The 25441-nt window shown below is 38.0% G+C and overlaps 1 protein-coding gene across 3 annotated transcripts in view; it reads left to right on the top strand.

The window, feature by feature from the left end:
- Window positions 1-852: 852 nt before the first annotated feature.
- Window positions 853-25441, top strand: part of fam169ab (family with sequence similarity 169 member Ab) — a 30570-nt gene continuing 5981 nt past the window's right edge. Inside the window, exons 1-12 of one of the 3 annotated variants that reach the window (XM_015365394.2) lie at window positions 853-982; window positions 17298-17434; window positions 18063-18162; window positions 18349-18434; window positions 19295-19466; window positions 21453-21632; window positions 22824-22946; window positions 23048-23154; window positions 23577-23631; window positions 23867-23975; window positions 24523-24688; window positions 25175-25390. In XM_015365394.2, the coding sequence (XP_015220880.1) occupies window positions 17300-17434; window positions 18063-18162; window positions 18349-18434; window positions 19295-19466; window positions 21453-21632; window positions 22824-22946; window positions 23048-23154; window positions 23577-23631; window positions 23867-23975; window positions 24523-24688; window positions 25175-25390 (1449 nt within the window). In that variant the 5' untranslated portion in view covers window positions 853-982; window positions 17298-17299. Of the gene's footprint in view, window positions 983-11382; window positions 11454-17297; window positions 17435-18062; window positions 18163-18348; window positions 18435-19294; window positions 19467-21452; window positions 21633-22823; window positions 22947-23047; window positions 23155-23576; window positions 23632-23866; window positions 23976-24522; window positions 24689-25174; window positions 25391-25441 lie in introns of those variants that run through there. The other 2 variants (XM_015365401.2, XM_015365397.2) reach the window with 2 other exon arrangements.

Here is a 25441-nt window from a genome sequence, read left to right on the forward strand (position 1 = left end):
AATTCACTCTTTTGCCTCTCTGTGACAGAACAAACGCGCATCAGGTTACACCTATAGATTACGTGCCTGTACTATATGTACGATATGTACTGTGTTTGTTGTATCTTGCATTGTTCTTCTTATTGTGTAACTTATTGTATCGTGATCAATTCTACATTTTATGTTATAACACTTTACACCAGTAGTTGTACAAGTAATTGTTTTGAATTAAGGTCCTGGATTGCATTAATTATAGCGATAAATTAATTTACAGTATCTAATCTGTACATGTATATTCATAATTAAATATTCATTTTCATTATCAGATAATAAAAAAGGAATCGAAGACCCTTTTCAGATTTAAAAAATGTGTATTTTGAAGTACTGTAGTTTTTGTTTCAAAGCGTGACGTGCTAATTGTGTTAAGTAATGTTAACGTTTTGCCGTATAAATGATTATCGAGTCGATATATGTTTTAGGTAATGCACATGATGAAATTTTCATGTAAGATTTAATAATAACATTTAAATCGTAACATTTCCTCGCAATGCAAATGTTTGTTTTTTATACTTTTGCTAAAAGAAAAGATGCATAATCTAGCAATACACTATTTGAATTTTAGAAAACAATATCAAAATGTAATTTTTATAATGCATTTTGCTCCACCATACAGTAGTTTAAAGTAATGCAATTTTCTTTAGTTTTCTTGATTATTGGTAGCATACTAAGATAGTATAGCTGCTCTGTCTGATTGCTCACGTTTTAAGCAAATAAGTAAAAAATCCTGTCCTAAATGTTTTGATAAAATGCAGTTACATAAGGGGATTGTCCACGGTCTACAAGGCTGGCTGCTTTAACTCGGGGCAAAGCACAGTGAGTTTGCGTCAGACACAGCGCAGGCTAGTATCAGGCAAGCACTGCGATCCACAGCGGTTTACGGAATTATCAATAATAACACAAACATCCCCGGAAAAGGAAAAGACGACACTACCTCAAGGCAAAGGTGAGAAATTGATTACTTCAACTCCTCAAAGCGAAATTGCATTTTTTTTTCAAGCGTTTAAATATGAAGCGTAAATTAACAATTGTGAATACTGTAGCATGGCCCACGGGTCTGGAAAACCATCAGTTGGGTAGGATTAGAGACTGCTGGTTAAATCCACCCTGCATCAGAGAATGCACGTACACATCAAATACCACACTGCAGCGATTGCAATTTTAAGTGTTATTTATTTATTTAGTTTTGATAGCGGGGTGTTTGTGGTAAGAGGAGCAAGCGTAGGAATTTCTAGGCATGGAAATCTATTAAGCCAGATAATGTCAGGTGAGCCAGTCGAAATGGAAAAACCGAAACCGACCGCTTTTCACTCGAGCAAATATATTTTGGTAAAAAGAAAATGTATCCATTTTGCTCAGGTGCAGCATGATACGTAAGGAACGGAAAATCAAAATCGAATTTGCATTTTGTTTTCAGTTTGTTGATTCTGTTCTGCAAAGTTTTACAGTAAGCGAGAATCAGTTGATGTGGAGAGTAATGTCTGTTGAGGTGTGTTATGTGTAAAACATCAGAGGCAATCAAAAATATACATAATGCATTAATATAAACTTTTTGTAATATTTAGCACAGTTTATACTGGTACCATTGGTTGTGGTATAAATGAAGATATTGGGGTGCAGTAAATTGCCCGTATTAAAATTAAGGCAACTTCCTCCACGTCTAGTGAATGGGTTCCTTTCACCTGGATGAGTCTTCACATTTCTTATAAGGCTTTTATACTGTAAAAAAAAAAGTACTGTTATAAAGTTTATTTACAAGTACTACTACTGCAGTGCAGTATCTGAAAAGTAATCAGAAACTTTGAACGTAAACCTTTTCAATGAATTAACTTTAATTTGCTGTTTTTGTTGATTGTGATATTAACAAAAACACTTTATGCAACTTCTTAAAACCTTTTTGATTAAAGAACTGTACTATCTAAACCTTACGCCAAAAGCTAATGACAGTCATTTTGTATTGTAGCCTTAAGAACTTAGAATAAATTTAGATTTCTAGTAGAAATCTTCCATCCTAGTTAACTTGTGCCTTCCTGATATACCATATAGCTGACTAGTATCTTTGGCAACTGTATTTTCAGAATACAATATTTACATGCTTTAATTAGGCCTATATATATATATTATTTTTACAGGCACATACACACATCTTGGTGTTCTCTGTTTACAGATATGTTAAATATATTGAAAGAATTAGGTATTTCAAGGCTGCTGAACACATTCATCTGAACAAGTGGTAAAGAATTTTGGTGAATTGATTAAAATGGGATGTAGGCAGCATATACTTAATTTCTTTGTTTAGAATCTGTGATGTAACAGAAAAGGTTAATTAAAAACTCTCTTTACACAAGTGAATAATAGACTGAATCTGCAACCTGATAAGTTGCTTGATCACAAAATTTGCAGAGAGATGCTAGTCTCCTCTAAGGCACAAAATCTACAAAAACAACAGTGCTTTTTTAGAGACTTGTGATTTAATAAATGCTAAATAAATGCTTTTGCACTGGCAGTGTTTTCTTGGCAATCTTGAAGTTTGTACAAGAACTGTTTTGGAATGGCAGCAATCTAAAATGAGCTCATTAACTTGCATAGGAGTTTCAGTAAGAAATACGATTGTGCACATAAGACTAAATATATAAGAAAATTATATGATTGGTATGTTATGCTCTTACTTCTTTAGTTGAGTAGCAATATTATTATCCATAAAGATTTTTCAAATGTTTGGCTTGGTTCATTATAAACCTAATGGGAACTCTACATCATATGGTGCATACTGTAAGTCAGTGTTTCAGCTGGTTAGTTATGAAAAGATAACATTTTATATTTATTTTAACATAAATATCAAGCACAACAGATACTGTAGTATTACTACGTTATTGTTTTTTCAAAGTTGCTTTCAGATTCTTCTATCTACTTTTTACAAAATGTAAGCAAAGTCAAAAGAGAGGAAAAAAACAGCAAATTGTGACAGATGCACTGTAATGCTGACTTTTAAAATGTTTATATTGATGCTGAAAGAAAGATCTTTAAGACTCCTAGCAATATATCAGCAGTCGTGGTTTGTCTAACAGACCTGGACAGTGAGTTCCATAGACCTAGTGATGCATTTAAAAAATGCTCAACTCTGAAAGGAATATAGACCTAATGGCACTTATCACTTGATAACATGACATGATTTCCTGCTCAGTTACTTTGTTAATTGAAAGAAACGTGTGTTTTGTAGTGACAACATTACATGCATGCAAGTATTACATATTTTATAAGCTACTCTCCTACTGTATTGCTTTGCTAATACTCAGTTTCTTTAGAAAAGAACATACTGTATTAAGAGTTACACATATATACTGTAAGTGTCCTCTTAAAGTAAAACTGCATTTACTGTTTCTGGGACTGAGAGCATGCTGAAAGAGTTATGTAGACATGTTATTTGGAAAACATAGACTTCTGGAAATATTGGCCCTTGTGTGAGTGTGTGCATATCTGTGTCTGTGTGTGCCCTGAGATGGACTGGCATCCTATCCAGGGTGTACCCTGCCTTGTGGCCGTTGTTGGCCAGAAAAGGCTTCGACTCCCCCTTGACCCCAAAATGGATGAAGTGGTTAGAAGATGGAAGGATTGTTGTTTTGTACTGTTTTGTTTTTGCATTCAGACCACATTTCTGATCTTGCAGAGACATCCCTTCAATATTTAAAGCCCATTCCCCCTGAGGGAAGTAAGGTTCAGATGGATCTACTAATGCTCCATACGGGTTTCTGCATCATTTGTAATTGTTCCTGACAAGGGGGTGTGCTTCTGCTAGCTGTAGTGTTTAACCAGGCAGAGAACATGTAGACTGGAGCAGTTTGGAAGCTGTGCAAATTAAAATATACTTTCAGAGATACCATCGGATCTGCTTGCTGACATATCATCTTGATATTCCAGGCCATTAGCTATTCCACGTTTATGAAAAGCAAGAATGTCTGCATTCCTATTGCAAATACTCAAATGAAGGCATCTCCTGAAAAAAATATCTGTATGCTTGGGAGATCTTTCCATATCTTTACACCAGAATATGTCTCTAAACATCACAGCATTTTACATGACACCAGACCTAATGCACCCTGCAGCAGGATTTATGACTTCTCTTGATTACCAATGGTTTGCACTTACCAGCTTTGTTGAGGTACTGCACCTACAGTTAAAGCAATTCTGTGCTGACAGCATGTTCCCTTTCTGTATTTCCTCTTATTGTGCTTTGTCCTCAGTATTCTGGCTCATTTTACACCAATACTTTTTCTACCTCTTCGTTGCTTTAGTGTCCCTTACAGTCTACTTTACAATTCTTTAAGACCTTTATTTTCACATTTATGATTCTTGTATTCCTCAAACTCAAGGCCCACTTGCCAAATATCACTGTGATCCAGCTCTCTCTTTAACTAAATCAGGATTGCAGAACTCTGTAGTAAACATATTTATTTCCATTACATTAGTGATTCACGTAAGATGTTTAGAACACATCTGCTGCTTATTGTTTAGTAACGGTTCACAAATTCAGTTATGATGCTTTCCTATCTGAATACAATACATACAATACAACGCCTGTGCTGTTAGAGAACAATTGTGTAAATTATTCAGATCTTCTGATTTCACTTTCTTTTCTGTCTTGGTTTTATGTTTCATTTTCCTGTGCCGTTTGCCGTCTCGCCAGCCTCCTCTCCTTGTAGGACAGGCCTTTCTTGATTGTGAATCTACCTTACGGTCGAGTCAGGCCCATTGGATGACCTGTTAATATCTTTTACCACAGGATGAAACGTATGGCTATTATTACACTGCTTTTCACTCAAGGTTGTGTTTGCACTGTTTAGCAAATCATTCCATAAAAACTGACTTTACCTTGATATTTGCATCTCATAGGATGCAAAAACAGAAGTCTTTCTACCTTCAGTTTAGAATTGAATCCCATACATGTTATTGAAGGATATTGTCCTCCATGCTGCAGATGCTGAAAAACCCTGTCATTATCACAAACCTTAAGCTTGAACTGGGGACATTGTCATAGGTTTTGTCCACATTTTGATGTATGTAATGTGTGTTTCAAGGGCAGCATGGTGGTAAGGCGGTTAGCATTGCTGCCCCACAGCACTAGGCCCTGTGTTCAGTTCCTGGGGTGCTGTCTGTGTGGAGCTTGTATGTTCTACTCATGTTTGCTTGGATTAGCTCCATGTGCTATTGTTTCTTTCCAGAGTCCAAAAACATACGGGTACATACTAGGCCTCAGGTTCAATTTTGGGGATTCGTATGTTTTCCCTGTGTTTGCTTGGGTTTCCTCTGGGTGCTCTGGTTTCCTCCCACAGTCTAAAAACATGCTCCTAGGTTAATTGGCTTCTGGGGAAATTGTCCCTGTTGTGAGTATGTGTGTCTGCCTTGCAATGGACTGGCATCCCATCCAGGGTGAATCCTGCCTTCTGCCTGTTGCCCCAGTTCCCCCATGACCCTGAATGTGAAGAAGGATTTAGAAAATGGATGGATGGGTAATATGTGTCACCCACCAACACAAGCACATCGAAGTTTAATCAAATCAATGCAGGACCAATGGCCTTTTTTGATTCTGTACCTACACCTTTATAGCTCAAACGCATATCTTTGATGTGGCTTCAGAATAACTGTGTAAATGGTCATAAAGCTGACTGGTGCCCATTGGAACGTTTTCCTGTGAGATTTCAACTGTATATTTGTTTACTTTTTCATAATCTGTAACTTCTTTGAGTCGCAGTGGGTTGTTTACAGATTTGAGCATGCCAGATGAGAATGTGTACTGTACGTGATCATGATGAGGCCTGTGTTTGTCTGCTTGAGTAAAAGAAAAAACTCTCTGATGCTTGTGTTCTGTTTTTCAAACAGCAAAGTGGATTCGGATGAGTGGTGTGAATGCTAAGTTGCAGTGAATAATAGGTTACCTCAAATTGATTAATGGTGAAAAAAACATTTTGGTGAAATGATGAAAAAACAGAGCAACCTTTACTGGTACAGTAGAGGTACAGAAGGTACAGTACAGAGATACTTTAGTTCTAGAAGTACTGGAACAATAGTGCTAAACCTCCATTTTAAAGCTAGATACATTTAATCCAAATACTGTAGTGGTGGCATCATAGGATGTTGCAGTGACATTAACTGAAGCCAGTGCATAATTATGTTTTTGAAGTTTATTTCGGTGAGGGTGCCTCATTGTGTCCAACCACACCTTAAGACATTGCCAGACAAATCGGACCACGTGCAGTAAAACCGAAAAATCAGCCCCTCCTTCCCAGCTGCGAGGGGAATCTGGGATGTGGACATACTGTATGTTTTCAGGCAGTTCACACCTCTAGTTTTGTTTAAATTCTGGGCCTCTGGTGGCAACTAAAAAAAGTCTCATTAAATGGAGAACAGATTCTGAAGTTCTCCAACATGTGGCTGCTTGTAAATGTCTCTAGGGCTGTTACATAAGCTGTTGGAGAAAACATGAGTGTTCTTGAACACACTTTTATAATTCTGTTTCAGAGTTTGCTTCAGGGGGCCGTGCTACAACAACTGTTTTGTTGAATGTTGTTTGACCAGTTTATTTTAATTTTTCAGGTGTGAAGAATTTCCTGAGGAGATGGCAGTTCTCAGAACTTTAACTGAAATTTTCCAGTACAGTATATCCCATTTAGAGTGGCATGCCACAGCCGTATTAAATATGTAGCCTGTGTAATATTTATGCATGTCATGTATTTAAATGACTCATAAAAGCTAAGATATGAGTAGTAGTTTTGACAGCACGAGTTTTAATATCTGTAAATGTTTAAGAGAATGTCAATCTAATTAAATAGCCAGAAATTATTTCCTACACCCATTGATTTGGTCATCATGCAACACCAGGTTTTAATCTGTGTTCTAGCATGCTGAAATCTGCTCATGTTGACGTAGGTATTTTTTATATATGAGTAAGATCAGGTACACCGTGACAGTAGTTGCACAAAGGTGCACAAAGCTTTTATATATATAGTAAAACTTTAAAAAGTCAATTTGGTTTTCAGGGTGATGGTCTGGATTTTGTGCTCAAGCAATTTGTGCCAATCACATCAGGGCCAATTCTTTTACAGAAACCGGTTAACCTACAGGTACCAGCATGTGTTTGGACTTTAGGTGGAAACTGGAGCACCCGTAAGAAATCGGGTACAAACCCCATACAGACGGCACCTCAGGAATTGAACTCCGGGCTCCAGAGGTGTACGGCAGCAGTGTTAAATCACTAAATTTATGAGACAGTTTATTTGGACTTTTTTTGACTTATTTGATCAGTACATACTCTTTTATACTGGCAAATCCAGGGGAAAAGTAGTTTTAAAAGTATAGTTATAGTGATCGGTTGTAACTTAATGAACAAGTTACAAGTTACTTGTGAAACTGATTACTTTAGTTAGACCTTGGAAGATATTTCTTATAAGCAATTATGTATTGCTTTACAAGATAACGATACACATACTCCATTGAGCCCTGTAACTGATAACTTGTATAATTAAGAAGTGGGGAGAACAGTTCAATGAACTGTCTCTGAAAGTCCTTCTTTTTATTGAAGGGTATTCTGTTTATGAATATTGTTAAGCATAAAATGAAGCAGTTTTTGAATGTTAATTGTGCTACAGGATCACGATGTGAAAAATGTGAAAGCTGAGTGTTGGAATGCTTTCATCTCTTGCCCTGCCTCTCCTGCCCCTGCTGGTTTTTTCTCATTTCTTGTGCTGTCCACTGGCTGAAACGCAGAGTTGAAGCAGCCATGCCAGCACATGGATGGGAGTGTCGGTTTCCCCACCAGTCAGTTCTAACACCTCTTCTTTCAGCTGCAGAGTCTATTTTCTACTTTCCATCAATTATATTAAACCATGTAATTCCACTTAAAAGAATCCACTCTTCGATTGCTAACAGGAGTCAGCTCCTTGTGGTATTAATTTTGCTTCCTCCTGGAAAAATCCTATACTTATTTCCATTCAGTACTTTATACAGAACTTGTCTGGTTTACCGTAATGTTTTTTATAGTACCGCTTTTTAATGATTTATGAAACACTTTGAAACTATCTAGTTTGTATGAAGTGTTAGTCTTAATGAACTATTTGACAATACAGAACATTCAGCAGAATGTTTAAAGTATTCTAGTCTACATCTTAGCCAAGGAGTACCGTAATTCCAGAGTTGACACATATGTACACGATATGTTGCACAACAATCTACAGTATTTTGCATTTTTCAAATTCAGGAGATGCTCCTTCCCACAGAAAGCTTAAATTTATTGTCTGTTGTATTTGTGCCTCATAATCAAAGCCCTCATTTCATTTGCTATAGAATGGCAATTCTTAAAGTTCACTGTTTCTTGACCTTTCTGACTGCAGCCTACATTTTGCTGTTACATTTACTTTTCCTGTGTTCATCTGCCATTTAAAGATAAGTTTTACCTTTCAGAACTATAGTTGTAGGGCTTTGTTTTAGGGTGTTAAAGAATGCATGCAGCATCTGAATTGAATTAGCAGTGTATGTTGTGTGATATTGTTTAGTTACTGTTGCATGTAGCACTTCTGTAATTCAAGTTATTTTGAGGGCAAGACAAAAACAGCTTCTGATATTTCCTTCTGTGTGAAAGATGTTCAACATATCCGAATATGTTACAGTATTTGATTCCTATACAGCAAATATCAAGAAACCTTGTTTGTATTTATATCTCTACTGTGCTACAGGTATGAAGATTATGTTCTATGCAGATTCCAATTATAGTCTAGTCCTATTCAAAAGTTCGAGTGGGTAGCTATCCGCATGCATAGGCTGCAAAGGAACAGGTAAAGATTTATTCCATGCTGAAAGGAAAACGCAAGAGACAACATTTTGGCTGTGGAGCCTTCTTGACACCTGAAAAGGGCTCAACAGCTGAAACATTGTGTATCTTTGCTTTTCAGCATGGAATACACTTTTACCCGTTCCTTTGGAGCCCTATTAAAATCACATATTGTGGCTAAAACCTATTAATTATTTCACTTGGTAAAAGGCCTTCCCTGATATCAGTCTGGCAAATGTGTTTTGGATTTAAGCAAATAAACCTTGCAGTTTCTTGAATACAAAAAAGGTTATGTCAGTCAGGTTCGTACCATTCATGTCGTAAAGTAATAATTTACCTAAATTGTGTATTTCTATAGATTACATTTGACCTTAAGGAGATTAATGCTGTTAACCCTTTCTTATCCAGGTATGTAAGAAACATGGAACGCATACAGTCTTGAATATTTTTATGCAGAAATTTAAAAAAAGGTATAGAATATTTCCCAAGACAATCTTCACACTATAATGAGAACTGTTCTGCACAAGAAGCTGCTGAAATGCATTATAGTATTTTAATGCTGCCTGCTCTACAGTGTTGTGTACTGTACTGTTATTGAGACTGCATTCCTTGTGATGGCTCTGCTCTGAGCACATTAATGTCTCTACACTGCACTCTAGCACAGTTGTGACATGGATTCTGTGTGACAGTTGTGGAGTCACACAAGAGATGAGGCTTAGAGATAAGAACTGATGGACCAGTTAAGCTGCTCACTAGCCCATTAAATTGCTGCATTCTGGGAAACACTGTGCCTTTGATGTTATTTTCTTCTGCTCTGTAATTATACAGTTTTTGTTAGTGGTCCTTAGAATTTTTCTGTTATTGTTTTCATATTCAAAATTTCCCATTTTTAAGAAGTCCCCTTTCCAGATTGAAGGCATAAAAGTATTCATGTTTTGCAGTTTTTTTCAATTTACTTTGTTGATGGACAGTGCATATCGCACTCTACCAAACTGCCACTAGACTAATTGTAGGATACATATTTAATGCTGTGAAAAACACAGAGCTGAACTCTCATTAAACAAGACTAAAACAAGAATAATAATTATAATAATAATAATTGCTTACACTTATATAGCGCTTTTCTGGCCACTCCACTCAAAGCGCTTTACAGGTAATGGGGACTCATCTCCACCACCACCAATGTGCAGCATCCACCTGGATGATAGTTTTATGGAATGGTTAGAATGGATTAATGCCTTTAAAAGTTCTGAAGGGGCCTGTAAAAGATTATTGTATTTCAAACGTAGAAAATGGGTTTCCAGCTCTGGTCCTTGAGTAATGCAAGTTTATCCCTGATTTCCTTCCAACTAATCTGTCTGCTACTTATTTGGACCAATATTGACTTAAAAATGAATACATTTACAATTTTTCTCATAAGAGATGTTTGTGAAATTCCATGGCACATCCATTAAAGTCTGAAGGCTTGTCACTGTGCCACAACATGCCAGTTGGGAAACACCACTGTAGTTTCTATTTGTGTCCTCAGGTTTGTGGTTTAGTACTGACTCTGAAGGAGTTTATTAGGTTGACCTTATGCATTTGATGATTTGATTTTGAATACCTGGATTAGGTTCAGGGTTTGTTCTAGGACTAAAAAGATGCGGTTCTATTGGCCTGTCATGGACAGTATCTTTAGTATATTGATGATAAAGGTAAAGGATATTACTGTACTTTGAGTCTGTGATGCATGTGGCTGCACTTCATCTAATTCCATTTTTCCAGAACTATACAATGTTTATTTCCAAACTAGTCTAACATGATGAATTTGTCTAACAGAGTAAAAACTTGTTTTTGGAAACCATGAATGCCTTCCTAGAGCACAGAAAGAGAACTTTATCTGAGATGAGAGATAGCTAAGTCTTCATTTTCAAATTATTCATTTATTTTTACACTCTTTATAATCTGTTATCACATACCCTTAAAATAAACCAATATTAAATTTTCCTGAAGTACCCTCTTGTCTGAAGCCACACTACCTATTGAGTGGAATCAGATAACTATGAAAAGTTGCCTCACACAGTATAAGCAGGTTAGTAGAGCACATGTCTATTCTTATAATTTAGATGTCACTTGAAAATGTGTTGACAATTCAGGATATCGAGGAACATAGCTGGCAAAAAGGAAAATAATTCTTCTTTACATCAATGTTTCTTTTTTGTCCCAGTAACATGCCATATATTTCTGAAAAGTAATGTCCACCTGGTTTGCGGACATTAATGAAAACCTAATACAGTAACTGTCAATAAACAGTGATTCTCAATCTGTTCCCATTAAATCACTTTTAACTCTGCCTGATCCAGCAATTACAAGTATGGTTGCATCGCATATGTGCCATTTAGTCATTTAGCCATTTAGGTCCTGGTGTGAGTGTGTGTTTGTGTCTGTCAGCTGCAGAAAAGGATCATCATGGACAGCAGAAATTCCTCTGATAATGTAAACTTTGTTGCCATAGTTCCACACTGGTTGGCATTTGATTGTGCTGTAGAGTGTAGGTTGAAGGCTTCAGTACTCTGTACAGTCTAGAAACAAAGCCAGCTACATGAGAAGCAAAATAGTGAGTCTCTGTTTTCTGTTTAAAATTTGTATGTGGTGTATATTTAGTGTAGTAATAGTGTTTTCCAGTATCACTAAGATGTGCTTCTTTGGTGAGTTGTATGCCTCTAGGGTTTAGCAGTCAGAGTGACAGCTGCTGTGGTTATAAACACAGTAGTGTTCATTAATCGCAAAGTAAGGGTTCTTCATGTCTAGGAACAAGACTGAAATTGTCAGCTGATTTCGGAACTGCTTCGAAAATTTGAATTAAAGGAAGGTAGCACATTACTGCTAACTGCAGATTATGCAATGTAAATGAAGAGCCAACTGCTTTTCAAGTTCCAGGACAGCTAAAGTTAACTTTATGCCTTTTTAACTTTATGGAGAACAGTGGTTGATTGCATCATGAGTTTTAATTCAGTATTAAAAATGTGATCCAGAGTTCTTTTCATTTTTGAATGATAAAGTAAAGGGTCTCCACAATGGGAGGCTAAAGACCCTGGAGGAAGGTACAGAATTACAGAAATATTTAAAAAATATCTGGTATTTCTCTGTGTACATAGAACGAACATTCTTGCCATGAGCCAGGCCAAGCCTGCAGCAAGAGAATGATCGACATGGTTATGAAAAATCCCCACTAAAACATAAATGTTAAAAAACAAGGTATTTAAATGTTTAGTTTGGGAAGATCTTTGTTGCATTTGTTTTGAACATAATGAATGATCTTGTAGCTTCTGCATTTGGTCTTTAACAATATCCTTGAAAGATTTCACATACTGTATAACTTGCAGATTAGAATGCTTAAAATTCAACTGTGCTTCTTTAATCTCTTTAAGCAAGAAGTATGCACAGAAAAAATTGATTGATGTAGCAATTGAACAAATAAAATGACTTAGAAATTGGAAACATGTTCCTCAGACCTTGAAGGAGAAAAAAAGTCAAAGGGGAAATGAAAGTATTTTCTAGAAAAGAATAGCTTCTCTACTTTATTTAAGCTCCTGGAATTGTAAGCTGTGTTTTTGCCATCTGTTTAAAATAATGTGCATTTTCTCTTAAAGGACACCTTTGCCAGCAAAGAGGGATAAAATCTCCAAACTCAGTGAACCCAGTTTTCACCACAACAATGTATGAAACTTCATAGTGAAGAAAGTTTAAGAGAAAGAAAATGTATTTCAAACATTATATGTATTTGGAAATTGTTCAAATTTACTTTGGTTTATTTGATTTGACACAGTGTTTCAATTTGGACTTGAGTTTCTTGAGTGATCCTCTGACTTGTGTTTTGCATACATCAGATCTATTGTAACATTTGTTTTTCTTAGCACATCTTTTGTTTTGAAGTCTCACACAAACATTTTCTCTGTCGTCTTCTAACAAAAAAGAAATGCAAAGGCTTTAATGTGTTTTCCAGTTTTGTGTCTGACCATATTTCTAAAAAGGTGCTTCCCACCTTCTTTCTTATCCATTTCAATCTCCTGGACGTGTTGCTTGATGTGAGAATCTGCTATAAAGCCACGATAACTTTTATCCCAGCGCTGTTAGCATGTAATTAATTTCCTCATTTACAAATGAACCAATATGCTAACATGTTTCAGAACATTTCAGTGAGATCCACTCCATCATTTTGTTCACAGTCAGGTTTGACTGTCCCTGTGACGGTCTGTCCCTGTGGTCTCTGTTCATTTCAATTTTGATCAATTTGGAAAATGGAAAAAAAAATCTAGAAAACTAATACAGGTAAAGAATCTCACCAGCCTACAATGGGATTTTGATAAGGAAACTCAGAGGCCATTTATCCCCATCTAATCCATTTGGCTTCTGGTTGCTTATTGAGCCAGAACACATCATTGAGCCACTTCATGAAGGAGCCCAGTGTACAAAGTGTACAAAGAGTGGATTAAGAACATGACTAACTACGTTAACTTCTTGCTCACTATTGATTCTGAAGATGTCTATTGAGTTGCCTTGGAGGAGCAAGTCAGTTTAATGTTAGCCTTTCCGATTAAATTATTAAAATATAACATTTAATATTATTCCCTGCTCAAAATGATAGACTAGAAAGTTGCAAACCCTAGAATGTTAGTGGGCATCTCAGTGGTTACAATTGCAGTCTTGAAGTGCTGGACTCCCGGGTTCAATTCAAGACTTTGGGTGCTATCTGTGTGGTGTTTATATGTTCACCCTGTGTTCATATGGGTTTCCTCTGGGTGCTCTGGTTTCAAGTTCAAGTTCACTTTTATTTGTCATTCCAGCCACATACAAGTATACAGTGGAACAAAATATCGTTCCTCCTGGTCCACGGTGCAAATACAGACAGGACAGACAGGGCACTGGCATAGACATTGTAGACAGGATGCACATAGTGCAAAATGCAGATAGTGCAAATACTTAATACAATATACACAACACACTGGGGGGATTTCAACCCTGTTTCTGGAATTGGGGTGGGTGCAAATAGATTCCAGGGTGTTGAGGAGCCTGACAGCCTGCGGGAGGAAGCTGTTACAGAGTCTGGTGGAGCTGGCCTGTATACTGTGATATCTTTTTCCAGGTGGTAGGAGGGCAAAGAGTTTATGGGAACGTTGGGAGGGGTCATCTACTATACTGAAGGCCCTATGTAAGCAGCGTTTGTGATAGGTGACAATTCATCGGTCTGAAGCGTCGCAATTCCCAAACCAAAACATGATACAGCTGCTCAAGGTGCTCTCAATGGTGCTTCTGTAGAAAGTGGTAAGAATGGGCGGGGGAAGGTTTGCTCTCCTCAGTTGCCGCAGTCTCCCAGAGTCCAAAGAAATACTAGTAAGTTAACTGGCTTCTGGGAAAATTGACCCTGGTGTGAGTGTGTGGTTGTGTCTGTCAGCCCCATGATGGACGTGTCCCGTTCTGGGTGAATCCCGGCTTGTACCCATTTCTTGCTAGGACAATTTTCAGCTCCCCTGCAACCCTGAATTGGAAAAAGTGGTTAAGAAATGGAGGGATAATATTTTTCAAAATTCTAACCCTATGTCCTTAACATTTCTTGTTTTTGAATTGATAGAAATGTACCAACAGCCTGGAAGTGAAACTTTTTTTTCTTATGGGAAACAGTGTTTAGAGGAATGCTAAAAAGTAGTTGGCAACTCACATTTTCTTTTCTTAATTATTCTGCCATGTTTGGTTGCAGGGCAACCTGTGAGCCTTGCTTTCAGTCCCATTACAAGATGTGGGTACAGTGGCCTCTTTCATTATCCAGTCAGACCAATTAAGCAATTAAAATAACGGTGCTTGCCAAAATCCTCAGATGAATAAAGCTCTATTGGAAGAGACTGCTATAAAAACATGGAGTGGGCTGTTAAAATAATTATGATTAGTGGATCCAGAAGTATTTACTATGGTATCTATTGTTTTTGGCTTTTTTCACAGGAGCTTATATCAAACTCTTTGTTTTAGCATGGCAACATGTATTAGACAGTTTAAACTTTTTAAATGTATGCATTATGATTAGATAAAGATGGTTCATAGAATAAAGTCTGTGAAATTGTGGCATTTTGTTTTTCACTGGCATTGTTATCACTTTCATGCACTAGCTTTCTGTATCCATTGTAGTGTGCTCTCACGAGGCACCAGTTCTGTAGGGTTTGGGCATTTACGGGGACAATTATTAATTGTACGAAGAGTTACATATATCAAGAGGACATACGTTCAGTATATCATTCATTTAGACCGTTTCATAAAGTGAACTTGGTTACAACTTCTACATTAGATACTGAAAACAAGTACATAACTCTTAGGAATTAAATTGATATCAACTGGTTTGGATAACAATTGAATTCTCGAGCTGTAATGCATTGAAGTTGAATACTCCTGGGGGCTCTCTGGCTCCTTGCCAGGCTGTGCTGTGGGGCTTGCGATGGTGCGCTGCTGATGCTCACTGACCAGCTAGTTAGTGTTGGCTTTAACTAGCAAAGTTTGTGCACAGGAGAAAAGATGACTGTGGGTCCCAGCAGGTCAGGAAGAGGACCAGTTCATTCCTGATGAAGCGCTAGTTCTGAATAGTGATTCAGCTGTCCACAGTTCTGACCTGTTCACGAGGCCTGCTGCTGATGCTAACGTCGGGTGGATCCTCTGGTTACTCTCTGGCAACCTCCGCTCTAGACTCTTAGAACAAAGGAAAGTTCTGGCACTCGGACACACTGGCCGTTCTGTGGTTGTCCGGGCTGAGTCTCAGGATGGTCAGGAGGCTCGCTGCGAGAATGTCCTTCCCCTGGGGAGCCTTCTGCTCCTGGGCCGTCCTGCCCTGGAATTCTCTTTTGAATTCCCTTTAGAATTGTCCGAAATAGTCTCTCAGGCCCTCTGTGTTGCCTGTTTTTACCTGGAGGAACTTCAGCTCGTTCATTGGCTGAAAGTTCCATGGGGATCAGAGTCCCACGTGGGTTACTCGGCCCTACCAGTCCCTGATTGGTTGATCAAGGTGAGATATGAGTCACTTACTCCTGACACTTAGGAATGCAGTCCAGATGTCCATCTGGCACTCCCTAGACAGATAGGCGCCAATGGATGACCATTGATCATGATAGCCAGGCTTAGCTAAGTGCATCCCCATTTGGGAGCTGTCCCTTATCAAAAGAAAACATCTTTAAATCAGCCTGCATGAATAGTTTCTCTGTGGCTGCACCACAGAGATGAACAGAGAGATGAGGCCTCATTTGGGAAAGCACTGCAACACTTAATTCTGTCTTATTAACAAGCATTGCTGCTACACCATAATCCCTTGGAGATAGCTGTTCTTTCTGACAGCTTCAGGTGGATTTTAACTAATAGAGCAAGTACTATGTGGAAAGCAACATCTGTGGTTCAGTTCTGCCCGTGAAAGATTTATGTATTGCAAACCCGTTTCTGTTCATTGTACTTGATTTTTAAAATTTTGCTGCTGTCACCACAGAAGCAAATGCATCATATTTTGTACATACTGTAGTAGCAAATCCGCAGGTGCTCTTAGTAATTTTGCCTCCTGAAAAATTAAACTCTACCAATGCATAAAGATTGAGTAATACAGATTTAGTATGTTAAATAGTAAGGTTGAAAAATTAGGTTTGAGTTAGGTTTGAAAATTTGTTTGGAGTTTGAAACCGTGGAAGTGGAACAAAATGTTTTGAAAGTTTACCTTTGACAGGTCGACAGCTTACAGACCTGAGAAACAAACTAGACAGTTGTCCCATTGTATTTTGTGAAAAATGTATAGAAATTATAAATAATCCATTGTCCTTTAATTGTTTATGTAATCAGATAGACCAGTTGAGAACCAATTTTCATTTACAACAGCAACAACAACAACAACCTGGAAACTCGTTTACACAGCAGGGTGTTTACTGGAGCAATTTTTTTAAAGTACCTTGCTCAAGTGCACTCTAACCTAGTGATTTGAACCTACAACCTCCTAGCTGGGATACCAGACCCTTGACCAATGTTGGAAGTACAAGGTGTAGAGATGCAAGAAGTCATAGTGCAATTTATTAAAGGATTGGGATGTTTTAATTTGTGAGGAAAAGGGCTATTTCTGGAGAATACTGAAGAAACCACACACAAGGTGTATCCACCACATAGTTCTGAATTCCAACAGTGGTAGCAGTATGGGTTTTATAGTTTGGATACAGCTATGATCTCCCTATGTTATGACCATGAAATTACTGACCATTGGCTACATATTAAAACTTCCACATATGGCATAGTGTCTGTTCCTGATAATGTTATCTCCATCTTTTGGTTATTTCTGGAATGACACAACATTCAACAACAGGAATGTGTTTAAAATGTGCTCAGACCAGGTCACAGGAATGACCTCAGGCCAGAGTCAAATTTCTACAGTCTTGGGTTTTGTGTTTTCTAGGGATGGAATTCCCTGTGGATGCCCTGGCTACCTTCAGTCATGAAGACCTTGGGCGCTCAGCAGAAGATTATATGTCTAACCTTCTCTACAGCAACCCCGACAGCCCTGAGTACTTCGCCCTGCCCAACCAGAGACAGGTAGAATAAAATACACATCTAACACAAGCTATATTCCCTTTATTGAGCTAAAGGCAATTTAGTTCAGTCATTTAGGTTTTATCATACATACCTGTATAAGGCTTGTGATGCACTTGCTGCAACTTGTTGCAAGAGAAATTTGCAAAAAGACATTGGGTGTCGACCTGTTATCTCTTATTTCGTAATGAGAAAGGAACTATATATAGTTTTATTACCGCAGATTCATCTGTATATCACTTTGAAGATTGTTCATAGATTACTAAGACACGAGCAGCTAGACTGGCTCAGTGGTCTTCACTTAAGGATTGTTTCTCAAGCAAGTAGAGGAAGGGGCTTTAAGATTTCCTGTTCTGTGTGTTACTTCTGTAGAAGCATACACCCTGTCTTTGCTACTTAATTCTGTTCTATAGAATACTGTATGGACAAGGTCGTTTCTGACCTGTCTACAAAGTTTGTAAGTAGTGGTGTGAACCGAGCTTTGAGAACATCTTTCTTTTCTTCGTGTGGGCCTGCGAGATCTTTAGCCCTTCGTTACTGACTTATACATACCCAGGCCTGAAAAGCATATCTGTAATTTCCCATGATGCCGTGGCTGACATACTGTATTTCTCACTTTTGTCTCTGACAGATTCCTCTGAGTCTTTCGACTGTGGGCATCGTTCCGCTGTATGGAGCTGATGTAAAACACAAAGTCCTGGCCCTGTTTGCACCAGAGGATCAATTCACAGGTAGTCCCAGATCACTGGTTGCACAAATCGACAAGATGCAAAGGTGTTGGTTTTTGTATTGTTTAAATAATGATAAATTATCAACAGTCAGTGCATGCCTGCCATGTAATTACTGGAGTGCCTATGCTTTATTATTTTTTTAATTAATGTTTTATCGCCATGTTTGTTTCTTCTGTTTTCTCAAAGCTGTAGCACTGTACCTAATGCATCAGTGGTGGGCTGTGGAGGACATACTCAAAACTGCAAATCCTTCCCGAAATGGACTCCTGGAGGTAAGTGCCACTCCTCTGAAACTAAGCACAGGCATTCATGCAGCTAATATTATAACATTCACTGTCCCTTTCTAGGAAGGTATTTAATTATATGATGCCAGAACACTGCTAGTTTGAAGTTTTTTAGTTGAGTTCATAATTTCAATCTTAGTATGTTATTATGTGGCATTGACCATTCAGTTCTCTAAACAGGCCAGTGCACAAGATATCCAAATAGTACATTCACAATCAAGATAACACCAGGAAAACAGTCAGGAAATCTTAATTGAACACAAACTAGAACATGACCAACTCATCCTGAATAATGAATTACTCTGGAATTTGCAGCTTTTTCTTTGTCTCTGATCTTTTGTACATCTATGGTATGAAAATTCTTCTTCCAAATTATAGAACAAAATGTATATTCAAAAATAAATGTAAGATGAGATAAGTTCACTTTATTAGCATTATACAATTTCTTGCATTAGGAATTCGTCTTTTTCACATACCCCAGCTTGCTCTCCACGAGACATACAGACACACAGACAGGGAGAGAAGCTTGGGGTCAGAGCGCAGGGTCAGCCATTGTACAGCACCCCTGGAGCAGTTGGGGTTAAGGGCCTTGCTCAGGGGCCCAACGGAGTAGGATTCCTATGTGTACAAAACAATACACAGACAAAATATTTGGCTTAGGGAATAGGTATTACTAGACTGTGGGCCTGTAATCTACAGAATGCTTTTGTTATATGTGATTTTTGTTTTATCTCTGCAAAACAAATTTCCTTTAATATCCTCCTAAATCTACAAGAGAACCAATGACAGGAAATGTGATGAACTGAAACACTGCTCATGATAAAACTGTTTTTTTTTTTGTTTTGTAGGTGAAATCCCTTGGGGAGAGGATAGTTCTGTATGTCCTCAATCGCATAATTTACAGAGCCCATGAAATGAGCAAAAATGAAGCCCCTTTTCTTTGCCACAGTGAAAACAGTTTTGCCAAAATTCTTTGGAAAGATAGAGAGGCCATTGGATTTTATTCAGTGAAACCAGAAGGTAAATCCTTTTTTTCCAAGAAATGCTGAGAAGGGGGTATACTGGTTGATCAAGGTTCCTTGCATTTCTGCAAAGTCATTCACACTATCAATGGTCACATTATTTAACTTAGCCACAACTCGGCAGCATGCTGAGCTGCTGGTCTGCCAATCTCCAGTCTGGCTAACCACTGGAACATCTCGAAAGAGCAAGTTTTGCATTTTATAAACAAGTCCTGCTAAACTATGGAGAGAACTGGTTTCAATTTTCAACTTTAAAGCTTGAGTCACTACCATTCAGGTAGCCTCTTCATGTTCGAGCTGTCCTGCAAACAGTAAAGACACGCCTGTCCTCTGCAATCATATCACTTCAGATAAAGTCAACAGCAGAGACATACTTTTGACATGCTGCTGCATGCAAACCCACAACTATTCCAACTGTTCTCCAACTCTGACGGCCCAAATCTGGAGTAGCGTGAGGGCAGCTCTAAGCTGTGACTTCATTTTACCATAATTGACTCAAATTGTTGTTGCCCTTCTGCTAGGCTATCTTCTTAAAACCACATCTCCAAGACTTTTATTTTGGGGTTTCAGAAGGGCTTTTGGGATCACCTCCCACTTTTTCCTTTGGTGGTTTATGTTATGCATATGTACTTTATATAAAAGGAGTAATTATAAAAGATACAATAGGCTACGTTTTGGGTGTTTTCTTTAATTTGTGTTCTGAATCTCTTTAAAATGAATGACCAGTAGCCTGAAGGCATGCTGCAAATATAACAATGATAATGGATAAGAACAGGCAAGCCATTTGCTTTTAATGATAAAAGCTTGATTATCCAGTTTCCCCATCATTAGAATTTTCAGCCCACCAAGTGACTCAGCAGCCACATTGTGACACAGTAGTTTTAGTCCATACAATAATTTAACCTCTGTGAAAAGAGGTGACTCTTGTTTTCATTTACAAATCTATTTGAATTTGATTTCCATTTATGCGTTCTGGGTTGACATCATTGTACCCTTTTGAGTTGTGACAGTTGACTAGATGAAATGTGCTGCAACTTTGCATGAGGGTGGCAAACCTGCTTTAAATATTTTAATGTAAGATTGAACATGAAATGAGAAGGCTGAACAATGGCATTGTTGTAATATGGAAAACTGAATTATAGCATAGAAGAAATAATGCTGACCAATTTGCATTAGTGGCTGCTATAAAAAAGCAAATGTAATATGTAATAAACTTTGGAATTTTAAAAATGTGCTATTTTCTTTTGCTTTTATTAGATCCATACTGGATCATGTGCTTTGCCAGAAAGAATATTCCTCTGTTTTTCAATCTTTAATGCAGGACACCACACTTAAAAGAGAGTCTTATGCAGTGTTCCTTTTAACTGTAGCAGGTTTTTCACATTGCTGGTTTTATGGAAACCAGTATTACTTAGGAGTGTTTCCTTATCTATTGTATCAGTGGAGATTAGAAATGCAGCTCAGATTCTATTTCAGAGTACTGAAGAGACTGGAGAGCATTTTATATAAAAAACAAAATTCTCACTTTTCATGCGCCAGAAAGAGACAGTGCATGAGTGAAAGAGTTGATTTAAGAAGAGTTGATTGGTACAAGAATCTTGTTAATTCTTAGAGAAATATGGAACAGGATTTAAACTTTTGTTTGAAATCAGTGTTTAAGGGTGTTTTGGGCATCATCCTCAAAGTAGCAAAGAAAGAAATGTTTTGAACACATCGTGTGGCTTTTTAATATCAGTGTTACATATTTTAAAAATGTAACATTGGACGAAAAAAAGCACAGAACTTAGTGGAGTTCTGACTGAATCGACTGCTTTTTCTTACTTCTAAATATGGAATCTTGTTAGGAATATTTTAAAGGTGTAAAAGATGTGATTTTTTTACATTGGTAGAAAGCTACAGTATGATGCTTTTTAAATACTAGCACACTTGTTATATTTGGAAAAATGAAACACTAACATGAGCCTCTTGGTTGTGTCGGCTACAGGCAGTTTGTGCAGCAGTTACTTAACTCAGCGGTACCAGCTTCCTGTCCTCGACTCAATATTTGTCAGGAAGAGGCATCGTGGAAAAGGATACGGACTCCAGATACTTGAAGACTTTGTTGACTGCTTTAATGAGGAGTCACTGGGTTTGAAATACCCCCTCTCGTCTGCTATGTGTAGAGGTATTTACATAACTGGGATGGAGGTGGTGGTGATGTCATTAACTTATTGTGTACCATGCTACATAGCGGTTTGGCAGCCTGTTGTATTTGAAGGGTTGAAGTTTACAAAATTACATTAGTTCTGTACTTTTGTTTTCTTGAGATTGTTTTAAGCAGCTACCAATCATGGCACAGTAGGAACGTTCATAGATGCAAAAGATCAGCTGAAGACCTTGAACACACTGTACCTGATTCGATACCTGTCCTGTCGACGTGTTGTTCTGTAGAAAACTATATATATCAAAAGTGAAACTATTAACAGTGGAAATCAAGGATGACCAACATTGAAGAACAAATGCAAAACATCTTGATGAATAGTTTGACTGTTTTGGCTAAAATCCTAAGCATTATAGGCCTTTACAGGGTACAGTATGTGTAGAGCAGCAACTTTCCTAATTGTCCTGGAACTTGGTACAGAGGGAAGAAGCATTGTTCAGTTGCTCATGCACAAAGAATTAAAAATTCTAAAAATGATATTCAACACAGCACAAATATTTATTATTTTTAAGATTAGAAATTTTAATTATTTTCTATTTCATACCCACCCATTTTGTCATGACCAGTTGTTTATCAGCATGGGTACTATGAAACCCTGCACTTTGGATTTGTGGCCTATTTACTCCCTTCTCCAGTATGCTCACTGATCAGAGGCCATTTGACACCCCATGCAACATGTATTTCATTACATAAAACTTGTAGTTTGCATTATTTTGAATTTGTATGTATGCATTATAGAAAAGCAAGAAAAACAATCCAGTGTATAGTACATAGCTGTTCAGGTGTTTATTATACTATTCCCAGAGCCAGAATGTGTACAGCATAGCAGGTAGGTCACTGAATGCTTTGAGAGTTTTCAGTTGATCTAGATTTTCAAAACTCATTTAAATCTCAGTGAAACTAAATCCGTGTTTAATTTTTTTAATTTGTTGGGATTCGTTTAGAGTAAGTACTCTTGTTTTTACCCAAAGAGCCTATCACAGTGTGTTTTCCACGTGTGCATGTGTGTAGTTTCTAAAAATGTAGCACTGCATGAATTAGGACACACAAGTTCTATTTAGGACGTTAAATATGAAAGTAGTGTTAAGGCTTTGGTGACCCAGCTCTTACAGTTACATCATTGTAAATTTGCCTTTTTGGTGTTTACTCCTTCAGTGTGTGAGCAGTATCTCAATAAGTACCCTGAAGACCAAGACTTGCTGTGGGAGGTTGAGGGTATTGGAGGGCTGTTCCAGAGGTCCCCTGTCACCAGCAGAATACAGGTCCTGGCTTTGAAGAGTAAGGCTCAACTACAATCTAGATTAAAGACAATTGTTATTTTTATGACACAAAGATCCTGTCATTTGTGGTTATTTATTTCTCTTTTTGGTGTTTCTAAGAGAATTTCCAATCTCAGATGGAGTTTCAGACATCAGCAGAGAATGAAACGCTAGTTTTGGAAGAAAACGAAGAAGCAGAGCCCACTCTAAATTCAGAAAAGGTTGCTGTATGTAATTTCCTTTGCCTTTTGAAAAGAATGTTTGACACCTTTGAAGGTACCTCATTAAAACTGTTTACACACATAGCTGATCAGCGGGACGTTTAACAGTAGGGAAACAATCCTAAAATAAGTCACTTCAACTAAATGACTTCAATTAAAACCAGACAAAGAAAGCTCTTTATAATCCAGGCTTTCTGCGTTTCCCTTTAAGGTAAATAAAAGAAACATTCACAATTAAGAGTTGTCTTTCTTTTCAATAATGCCATCCATAATGAACTCAAAGTGAAAAATAGATACTTGAAAAGCAAGTTATTCCTTTATCTTTAAGTATGTTTTATCAAAAAGTCCTGTTTTTCCATGACATGACGGTTTTGTTACATTTAACTGGTTTGTACAGCAGTTTTTAATACTTGGTGTTACTTTTGCAGGAAGAAGAAGAAAAACTAACAAAAAACAGTAATGTAACAGAAGCTGTTGAAGAAGGCAAGTAATGCATTAATCATAATTTTGTTTGTTCATTAACCACAAAGATACAATCTTTGTTTTAGACTTCAACTTGTTCTATTGTATTTGTTTTGTAAATTGAACTTTCTTCAAATTACATGACATACAAAACACAACATGTTGAAGGTGCTGCAGCTAAATCCTCTGGAGTGCGTTTTAAATAAATTGATGTGGTATTAGGTGTTCAATTTGTTTCTGTCGTCTCTTTTTTCAGGCATTGAAGACACGCCTGTGTCGACGCGTACCAGAAGCAATCAGTACAGACGCAAGAGACTGAGGGAAGAGGTGGAGGAAGAGGAAGACGCTCTAGAAAAGGTTAACAGGTAATCATTCTCCGATGTATGTTACAGTATGTGTTGTTAGCATCATTTTCAGGCTAATGAAATACCTTCATTGTGTTTGTGTGGGTTTCCTCTGGGTGCTCTGTTTTTTCCTGTAATGCAAAGACATACAGATGGGTGCATTGGCTTCTGGGAAACCTGACCCTGGTGTGAATGTGTCCCTGTCTGTGTCTGCCCTGCGACGGGCCTGACATTGTGCCCAGGGTGTACCCAGCCTTGCGCTCGCTTCTTCCGGGTTAGGCTCTGGTTCCCTGGTGACCCTGTATTGGACAAAGCGATAAGAAAATGGATGGGATGGATTGAAATACCTTCTGGTACCTTTTACCAGGTACCAGGTAAAAGGTGGTACCTTTTAAATTAAAAGTGTGTTATTTAACCTGCAGAGGGATATTATTTGCAGATATTTGCAGTGTGATGCTTTTGAAAACTTGTATTAAGATGGATGAGCTGACTCTAAGGAAGAGAGCGAGTTGAAGCTTTGCGCAGATTTTGGTTCCACAGGTGTCCTCTATCATCTGATTTACTGTAGGGTGGAGACAGAGGAAGCTCTTGTTGAAGCAACAGCAGGAGATGAGGGAGCTGAAAAAGAGCCTGAGCTACAGGAGACTGAGCCTCCTGCTGAGAAGGCGGAGGAGGCCCAGGGGACTGAAGAGCAAGGCCAGACTGAGGAAGGCACAGAAGAGGAGCAGACACTGGTAAGGGTGAACAGTGCACTACTGAAGACTTTAGATATGTCCCGAGCCTACAGTTCTGGGAATTAATTCTGAGGGGTCAAGCGGATGTACAGTATTTTACACATTTTGACTGTGTGGTTATACAGTATAAACATACATTTCAGAATGTTCTAGGATGAGGCCTTGACAGGGTATTATAAGGAGAAAAATATTATTTTATTAATATAATAATTCTTAAATATTCGTTGTTCTTTTATTTCTTTTGTTTTTCTTTTGATCTTTTCACTGCCGTGTTTCCAGTTCTTGCAGTGCCTTAGCGCGTTATCTAAAACTGCAGCGTTTTTTAGCTATTATTGTTTTAAATTTTCTTACACATCTGAAATGACACTGTTACCCAACAGTTATTCCATCTTTAATTAAGTAACATGGGGCACAGGGAGAAACTCAATTGTGTATGAAAAGCGGGGTTTTAAGGGCTTTATTTTCTTACATGGAATAATGTTGCAGGAAAGAGAGCTATTCAAGACGTCTGACATGGAGCCGGTGAACGGCGAAGTGACAGATGATTTGACGCAGACGTCCTCGGTGGCTGAAGAGGGAACGACCAGCGAGCTGTCGGATGGCCCGCCCCATGTGCAGTCCGACAGTCCGGAGGAGGAGGCTGCAGCCACACAGGAGACTGTGAACCTGGAGCAGCCGACCCAGAAGGATACAGAGGAAAAGGTGTTGGTTTAGCCCGTTTAGTCTCTCCCACACCAGTGGGAAGAACCAATC

Source organism: Lepisosteus oculatus, chromosome 3 (genome assembly GCF_040954835.1).
Source record: "Lepisosteus oculatus isolate fLepOcu1 chromosome 3, fLepOcu1.hap2, whole genome shotgun sequence".
In the NCBI taxonomy this organism is placed as follows: Eukaryota; Metazoa; Chordata; class Actinopteri; order Semionotiformes; family Lepisosteidae; genus Lepisosteus; species Lepisosteus oculatus.